Genomic DNA, 9,299 nt, shown 5'->3' on the forward strand with positions numbered 1-9,299 from the left:
GTGAGAGAGAGACTTGGCTTTTTTTTTTTTTTTTTTTTTTTTGCAAGGAACACGGACCATTGATGGGATGATTAATTATGATATAAAATAGTCCGCTTTAGAAAGGTGGCCATACCCAAAATTCTGATCTTTTAATCTCGATCAGCCACAATTAAAACAAATATTGCCGTACAAGTCGTCTATCCCTTTGCGTAAAAACATATGGCTTTGCTATAAAAATGATGACGGGAAAACACTGACCCATTAATAGCCTGCGGACTGATTTATACTTTATTGTTCTGCTGCCCGGCCATGTGACGCGAGGCAGCCAATGGGCTGACAGGCAGCCTTCAACTTATTAGGTGACTGTACTTCTTCGTGAGGACCAAGTTGTTACATGAAATCTGCAGTTTCATAATTTCGCCAGGTCTTGCCTCTCCTTTTTTTGCACTGGGGCTGGGGCTGGGGCTTGGCTTGGATGGCTATGTCTTCTTCGGGGACGCTCAGCAACTACTACGTGGACTCTTTCCTCATCCACGACAGCGAGGAGCTGGTGCAGTCCCGCTATGGCTCGGCTTCTCTAGGTCAGCCGGCCAGGCAGGCGACCCTTGGAGACCACCCCGAGTTCACCCCGTGCAGCTTTCAGTCGAAAACCTCCGTCTTCAGCACTTCCTGGAACGCCGTGCACCCGCCGAGCGCTAACAATGTGCCCACCGTGTACCACCCGTACGTGCATCACCAGGCACCAATGGCAGCGCCCGACGGCAGGTACATGCGCTCGTGGCTGGAGCCCATGCCGGGCTCCTTGTCTTTCCCGGGCTTGCCGGCCAGCAGGCATTACGGCATTAAACCTGAACCGCTCACGGCCAGGAGGGGTGACTGTACCACCTTTGACACGCACGCGCTCTCTCTGACTGACTATGCTTGTGGTTCTCCTCCAGCTGATAGGGATAAGCAAGGCAACGACGGCGCGTTCTCGGAAAACAATGGCGAGAGCGAGGCGAACGGAGACAAGCCCCAGATCGACCCAAGTAAGTGCCATCCGCCTGGGCTTGGGCGGGAGGAGGGTGGGCGGGTGGGTAGGGGGCTGGGTGTCGAGAGCCAGCGTCTACCGCGAGCTATGCGGCAATGGCTGCTGGGTCGGTGACTGGGTGGGGGCTTCTGTGGTCATAGAAGAACGTCCAGCGGCACCATTGAGCTTCTCTCTATCTCTCTGTGTGTAGAATTGTGTGCGTAAAACGGGAAGATGGTTGCGCATGCATATACGCGTGTATGTACATATTTGGTGCCACAGTCTTTGTAGGCTCACGGTCTATGCAGCCAGCTAGGTCTGTGTGTGTTTCTCAGCGTCAAGGTGCCAGCAAAGTCCAGCATGACCTCCCTGTCGCAACAGTGTGCAGGGGCGCGTCACCAGCGTGTTTTCCTGGGCGCACGCTTCAGCTACAAAGCCACATTGGGGGGGGGATGGGAGGAGAGAGCCGGGCGGTGTAAGGGGGGGCGGCGTGAGAGGGTGGTGGTCGCGCACAACCCAAGTTACTTGGGAGAGGCGAGGAAAAACAAAACATTGGATGTGAATCTGATCCCTTTGTGACGACTGAGCTAGGAAAGCCAAGAACGACAACCGTGCATGTGTGTGAGTGTGTTTTCTCTAACTTCATTTTAGCACTCTCTTTGGCGACTGTTTATTCCAATCCTTTGCTTGTTGCTAACACCTTCGCTTGCCTTTAGAACTGAGCTAGCGGATCAATAGTGCAGGCACGGCAAATAATGCCAAATGCAAATGTGTGAGTGGGTGTTTTCCTACCTAAGCAAGCCAGGCTTCGCCCGAAGAGAGGGCCGGGTGGGTGTGTTCCCTTATCTCCTTGAAAGCGCCCAGTGGTTATATAATAGAAGGTCAGAACTGGAAAGTGAAACATTTTCCGTATGACACTTATTCTCAGGGGTTGTGCAGCGGTCCTATATTTTTTTCCCCGGAGGGGGAGAGGAGAGAGAGAAATCAGGGGGCTTGGCTGAGAGGAGGGTAAGCAGCAAAGGCAGGCTTTGAAATTACACCCTATATAAACACTATGAAGAAGTGAGGCGGTGGCCAGTGGGGTTCCCCCCTCCCTTTTTCTTTTTTCTTTTTTTACTACGCGTAATTCTACGTGACCTTTTCCATGTGTCTCAGTTTGGAGTCCATTGTGTCTGACCCCATCCTGTATGTCTGTCCAAAGGAAAGGAATGTCGTAAACCACCAATATCAGGGCATCCATGCTCTTCAAAAGGAAGGTGGTGGCTTGGGGGGTGGGGGGGTGGGAGGAGGTGCTGTTTGTGTGCTTATGGGGTGGAGATGCAGTCATAATAGCAGTACGGGGGGGTGTTGGTGCGGGGTTCTGTCCTTCGCCAACTTAACCCTCTTTGGCGTCGTTTTCCTTGCAGACAACCCGGCCGCGAATTGGTTGCACGCGAGATCCACTCGGAAAAAACGGTGCCCTTACACCAAGCACCAGACGCTGGAGCTGGAGAAAGAGTTTTTGTTCAACATGTATCTCACCAGGGACCGACGGTACGAAGTGGCCCGGCTCCTGAATTTAACCGAGAGACAAGTGAAAATCTGGTTTCAGAACCGGAGGATGAAAATGAAGAAAATCAACAAAGACCGAGCGAAGGATGAATGATGCTCGGCTCCCAGGTTTAATCACGTTTCAAACAGCAAAAATCTCCCCTTCCAGCGCAACGCAACACAATCCTCCCCTCTTCTGTTCCCAGCATACCCCGAGACTGTGTCCAGGCCTCATGTGTTGTTGTTGTTATTATTATTATTATTATTAATATTATTTGGGGTTTCCCATCCCCCTGGGGTTATTGCTGTTGTTTTGTCCTTGGCCAATTCAGCTCTTGAATGTATCTCGCCAGCGTGCAGGGAGATATGGCTGTGCTCCGGTGCTATTATGGAGGTACCCAGATTTATCATTTTCTAATCATAGGAAAGGAAAGGGGGGCATTAAACTCGGAAGGCTGATCTGTTGGCTTGTCTAAATCTACCTGTCCTTCACGAAAGAAAGAAAGAAAGAAAGAAAGAAAGAAAGAAAGAAAGAAAGAAAGAAACTACCTTTTTAATGCACAATTCTTTACAGACTGTATAGGTTAGTCGACGTAGTTAATTTTATTTGCTCTTTGCGCGGCAGAGAGAGGTCTGCTCTAATACTTGAACAGTGTGTTTTATTGTGGTAATTATATTTGTGACTCAATTTTTTGTGCTTGGGTGCTGTACCAGATGTGATTGTGTAAGCTAGGATTCAATTTGAACTCAGGTTGTTTATTATAAAGGTTGCATAGAGTATAGCTCGGTAGTGTAAGGAGTCCTTTTTTCTGTATCATTATTAGACAGTGAACCTTGGATTGTACCGGGGGAAACCAATTCGTTCGCTCTCTTTCTATCCCAGCTTTTAAACACAAAAGTGGGGGGCATGATCTGGGATAGCCAAGGACTTGTGGACCCCCCCAGTTCTTTTGAAGCAAGTCATTTTCGTATGCACACCTGATCGATCTATCTATCTATATATATATAGTACAGTCTTCGTCAGTTGTATATATCATAATCTATATATTAAAGAAAGAAACCCTTAATAATCAGGCTAGCTTGAATCTTGTTTTTGCACCCGTGAGCAATTTTGAGATAACGGAGCTATACCTATATGTGAAAAAGAAGGTAACTACCTATGGTTTACGTTTTGAGTTTAATCGAATTTAATTGATTCTTATTGTAATGAAGTTTAATTTTATTGATAATAAATTATACACTCTAAAAAAACCTACCTTTTGGTTATTGTAGATTTGTATCGATTATTAACATAAAAAATAAAAAGTCCTGGACGTTATGTTTATGCAGAAGCTACACTGTATATTTTGCAATAGTTACCTCATGGCCTACTGACCAAATAGTTGTGTCCAGAATGATATTTAACTTTTTGCTAAATAAAATATATATTGATTCTTTTAAAAAAATTATTGTGCTGTTTTTAAGATTATTAAGAAGGCAAAACCTGCCCATCTTTACCTTTGGAGAGAAATCAAAATCCTAACACTGGTCCTTTAACACAAAAGGATGACCCACTCATTTTGATGGAACTTAACTTCCAAGCAGTTATGGTTCACATGGCAAATCCTTCTCCCAAACAAAAACGCGAGTGGAATCTGGGAGAAGACAGTGGAGTAACTCGGCCAGGCATGTTGCGCCCAGGCTATCCAACGATTGCAAAGAACCCTGAACTGGAAACTAAGGATAGTAACTAGTGTGGGTGTCTTTAATTAGTTAAGATGCTGTGAAATAATAATAATAGTAATAGTAGTAGTAGTAGTAGTAGTAGTAGTAGTAGTAGTAGTAGGACAAAATTTCGGTGACCTTTTGCAGGAATAATCTAGTCAGTACCCGCCCCCCTTTCAACTCTCTCTTTTTTTTAAAAAAAAAGCTTGGCTTCCAGAAGCAAATAATCCATAGAGTATGAAATTTCATCCATGTCTCTTCATAGAGAAAGCATTCCCAATGTAAAACCCATTCCAGCTGCTTTCTGTGTCCTCCGTGCATTCTCGCCCGCGAAATAAACACACCGCATTTGACGCAGCCAAAGATGGAGGCTTATCGGGCAACAATGGACGCTAGAAAGGTTTTTTGGTCGTTGTTTATAAAGTTCAGGTTAGAAAATCGGGCTGGTTGGCAAAGGGGTGTTGGTGATGGAGATTAACCAACACTTTAACGAATACATGCAGGCGATGGAGTGGGGGTGGGCAGTCCAAACGGATGAAGAATAAAAGGAATTCTGACGCGTTGGGAGTTTAGTCGTGCCTCGGGCAGGCTCGGCTCTCCGCTCTGAAATTATTATCCTCCCCCATAAAAAAATATACCAGTTAGAGCAGAGTTGTGCACAAGACCAAACAGGGACTCCTCTGTAGCTCATTGCAGAAGAGTTTATTTTAAAGGCACAAACAAGCCCGCACACTTCCAGCTAACAAGTCTTAGCTGAAGAAGCTGTTAAGAAAATTCAGAGCCATAGTGTGCCATAAAAGAAAATGACGGCTGTAACCGTTTATGGGGTGTAAAATGCTGCAGGGTTGAAGGCAAGAACCTTCAGTATCTCAGGCTTTGAAAATGTTCGAAGGTTCAGAGAGGCAGGGGAAATCACTTGGAGTTTTGTTGGCCTTTTTAATTTTTATTTTTAAAAATAAAGAAATCTCTGGTAAATTGCATTAAATTAACGCAAAGCGAAACAGTTCTTGTCTGCAAAAACAAGGGTGGGGGGAGTTCTAATTAATGCCTGTCCCAGTGGTTTGGGATGTTGCGACGCCCTCTGTTGTTGCAGACAGTGGGGACTTCAAAGAATCCGCATTGGAAGTGCGTAATAAATGGCAGGTCTGCAAACTGTCTGGAATTCGGCCCTTAATGAGTTTACAACTGTCCAGCCACAATTAAGATTTTCTACAAAAGCCCTTTCATTTGTTTTGTCTGGCTGTTTTAGATAAAGCGGCTCTGCGGAAATAGCTCGTTTTTATTAGCCCTTTCCCCTCTGAAATGTAGGCTGTAAGGTGAACGTTTATCTTTAATGAATATACCGCTGGAACCTTTTCTATAATTGCTACTGCATGGCAAAGTAGATTACCGAAGCGTTTGCAGGGGTAGATATCAGCTATGTTTACACGTTCGTCAGATTCCTGCACCTATTTTATTGCTTGCGGTTACCAGGACGGAACAGCAGATGGCAGTGTTGTTCCACGAAAACAAGGGCGATTTCCGCCATGAAGCCAATGGAAAAAATTCTAAAATGTCGACTTCCTAGGAGCAGCATATGCGGTTTTGAAACTCCTGATTTGATATTAACAAAAGGCGATATTATATATGTCCCCACTACTAAAAGGAATACCTTAATGCTTCAGTATTTCGTGTTTCCATATTTAATACTCTTAAAAGTCAATAACTGCAATGGTAAAGTTCTCCGTCTGTAACTATTAGTATTAGTATTATCATGCCAGTTCTGTACAGATTGATATTTTCCCCTCTCAGATTGAAGCCTGCTTCAAGAATACTGCTAATTTGACCGCAGTAAGAGCAAATAATATGTCTTGCGCCTGAGTGCACGTATCAAACACATGTACAGTGAGACTATATTTAAACAGTTTAAGCTTATACAGATGCATTTGGGTTAAACACCCCGTGTATATTGTAATCGACTAATGAAAATGCATAACGGATATATAATGTAAAGATATATAATGCACAAAGTCAAAGCAGATATTCTCACACAATATAATCGTTGGTATTAACCCGTTCATGGCTTAGGCAATCTACCTGGGAATCTGCCCCAATGAATGCAGCAAGGCTTCTTACTTCAGAGTAGACCTGTATAGGACTGCACTACGCTATACTGAGGCCGCATAAGCAATTTTTATAGCCGGGAATCTCAAAGCGCTTGGAATGCGGATGCGGGTGATTGAAACGCGGCGGAGTTGTTAAAGAAACATGCTCAGTGTGTATTTAAAAAGAACAACAACACACAGTTAGACGTGGGTTTTTTATTTTATTTTTAAAAAAATGCTCCGATCAATTTTTTTAAAAAAGTATTTATTAGGAGCAAAGAGTTTTCACAATGCAATGGGCGAGCTTTTGAGATGCTGAACATGGATGGCTCCATCTTAATCTCTTATTCAGCCAAAGATCCCTGCCTTTGGCTCCATTCTGCTCTGGGCCAGAATCTTTCTGAAACAACGTTCTTTTCGCCGGGCCAAAGCAGAGGCTCCAAGTTGGTGGCTTGGCAACAAAATTTAATTTGAAAATTATTTACCGGCCACTGAATTCCTTCACCAGATGTCTTTGAGGCAGTTAAAGGCTCCCGCTCGCTTTCTTAAGCAATTTCATCTCTGTGGGACCCGGTTTAATTATGCAGTGCAGATGATAACAGTTCTAATACACCGCATGACTATGATGCCTGTACGAATCTAGGCTGGAACTCTTACGGCATTTTATTTACTCTTTCATATATATATATGTGTGTGTGTGTGTGTGTGTGTGTGTGTGTGTGTGTGTGTATGTATATGTTTATGTATATATAGTATATATTGCATATATTGTGTGTGTGTGTGTGTGTGTATATATATATATATATATATATATATATATATATATATACACACACACACACACCTCTCCTTTACTTCTGAATTCTACGGCTCCATCGATTAGTAATTGAGCCATATACACAAACATACATACGGAAGATAGATGAATGGACTCGATGTTTGTGAATAAATAAGACAATTAAACCACAAATGTGTGCCTACTGTACCGAAATTAAGAGCCAAGAAAGACATCATTATTGGGGAAATGCTTTAAGTTTGCGTCTTTTTTCCCTGCAAAAAAAGAAAAAGAACGTTTAGCAGTCAAACGTTTTCCACTAAATGTGATTATCAAAGGTATTTCATTGTAATTCCTTAGTAGGAATCCAGGAGGATTCCTAAAAAAGACTGGAAATTTATTGTGCATTTATTTAGGATGGAACTTACATATACTCTACTTAATACAAATCCCCAGTAGAAAATGTCGTTTATATGAACGAAGGACTGGTCATGGCAGCTTTTAATGTTAATTCTTATTGTCTCGTGTGTACTTTTAATGTAGCTTGTCCTCAATGGCTTCAGCTACAGTGAAATGCAAACACAAATATATACATTTGTTGTAAGTAATTTGGACAATGGCTGATCAATGGAGGGAATAAAGGAGGAAGAAAGCAGCTGAAACAGCGGAATAATACCTCAAGTCCAAATTGCAGAAAATTCTTTGCTTGATCCCAAAATAAACCACCCTGCAGAATGGCCAGTTGGTGTGGGTGTTTTTAAATCATCCTCGTTATTTTTAACTTTTTATTCTGTGGGTGGAGGTAGTTTTTAAACGAGGTTTGTTTAGAGAAACCTAGAAAGCAGCAGTTTCCAGGTTACAATTTTTTAAAGGGGGCGGAGAGGGCACTTTGGATGGAATGAGTGACCTAGAGAAAACTTTAAATAGTTAAGCAGTATCCATTCCAACGTATCTTTTATTTTGATTTTTAAGTGGGATGGAGAATAGAGGCATCTTCGAAAACTGGACACCATTAAATTTCCGCATTCATGTACCGGTAATATGTCCAGGAAACATGGCTTAGAAGTGAATAATCATTTTTCCCCTCTTTTTTGCTATTTATACTGGAAGTCTATACTTTGGAGGTAATTCGGAGCTCATTGCGAAGGGACATTCCGTTTAGCGAGGGTTAGTCCTGAGACTTTATTATAAAACGCCCTATTTCCTGGAGTGGAGGTCGTGGACAACGGGTGTGTGTGATGGTCTTCTCAATGTAAGCAGCGTTTCCAAGAAGTGACTTTAGGCAAACGCGATTTTAAAATATATTTATATAATCCCAGCAGAACTGAGACACACACACACACGTCTAAGAAAGCAGTGTGCGGTTTGATCCTCCCGGACCTCGGCCTCAAAGCTAGTTGCACTTAACGGTGTCCTTTAAAGACTCATCGATAAAATTCTGTCTTGCTCTTATCAATACCCAAGTCTAGACTGTCGGTTCTGTTTGCTGCTGCTTTCCTCTGGCATCTTGGCTGCGTTGTCACCAGAGGAGCAATTTATTGGCAGAATGCCGTCTAATTCCGCTACTTTGATCTGGCTCGTCGTCTTTGGCAGGTTTTCTTTCGCCTTCCCTTCTAACTTCTTAGTCCTCTTTTATTTTTCTCAGGAGGCTTTTCTTTCTTTCTTAAAATTTCAAGGTTATTTTTTTTAAGGGGCTATTATTATTATTGTAGCCCCTCAATCTTGCATCACACGCCTCTCCCCCCCCCCCAACACACACATTTTCTTCCTTTGGGTTTGACAGCCATCTTGGTGCCTTGACCGATCTTGGCGGAATGAAAACCAAAGACGTCTATCGATGCAACCAGACTGTTCTCTCCCAGGAATAGCAAAGCAAACCTCGAAGGGCGGTCTCCGCGCCCAGGACCGGCTCCAGTCCATATCACTGATTGTGAAGACGAGTTCGTGATAATAACGTTCTTCCTTTCCAAAACTGTACACCAACACCTCTCTCCAGCCCCTGTTGCACCCGGGCCTCCTCAGGCCCCTTAGCTGAGCCCTCCCCCCCTTCCCTCCCATGGGTTGCCAAAATGTGCCCCTCTGAAGGGTCCCTGCGAAATATGGGCCAGGCATAATTTTAAACTGGTGAGAACCTCTTTGTACACACAGGATACCAAACTCTATAATCTAAAGGGAGAATTTCCGGGGCAATCTCATTGTCCTCCTTCCAGTTTAT

The 9,299-nt window shown here is 43.5% G+C and overlaps 1 protein-coding gene across 1 annotated transcript; it reads left to right on the forward strand.

The window, feature by feature from the left end:
* Positions 1-322: 322 nt before the first annotated feature.
* Positions 323-3,966, forward strand: HOXA9 (homeobox A9). Its single transcript, XM_081164932.1, has 2 exons — positions 323-1,010; positions 2,398-3,966. The coding sequence occupies exons 1-2, from the start codon at positions 458-460 to the stop codon at positions 2,634-2,636; spliced, it is 792 nt and encodes a 263-aa protein (XP_081021058.1). The 5' UTR covers positions 323-457; the 3' UTR covers positions 2,637-3,966.
* Positions 3,967-9,299: the final 5,333 nt, after the last annotated feature.

This window comes from Podarcis bocagei (assembly GCF_964188305.1).
Source record: "Podarcis bocagei genome assembly, chromosome: 12".
Classification (NCBI taxonomy): Eukaryota; Metazoa; Chordata; class Lepidosauria; order Squamata; family Lacertidae; genus Podarcis; species Podarcis bocagei.

Bases quoted from the DNA above. Each gene is read 5' to 3' on its own strand.
- HOXA9 (XM_081164932.1), top strand. From the start codon at position 458: ATGGCTATGTCTTCTTCGGGGACGCTCAGCAACTACTACGTGGACTCT. The intron at 1,011-2,397 runs GTAAGTGCCATC...TTTTCCTTGCAG, and splicing joins CAAGCCCCAGATCGACCCAA to ACAACCCGGCCGCGAATTGG.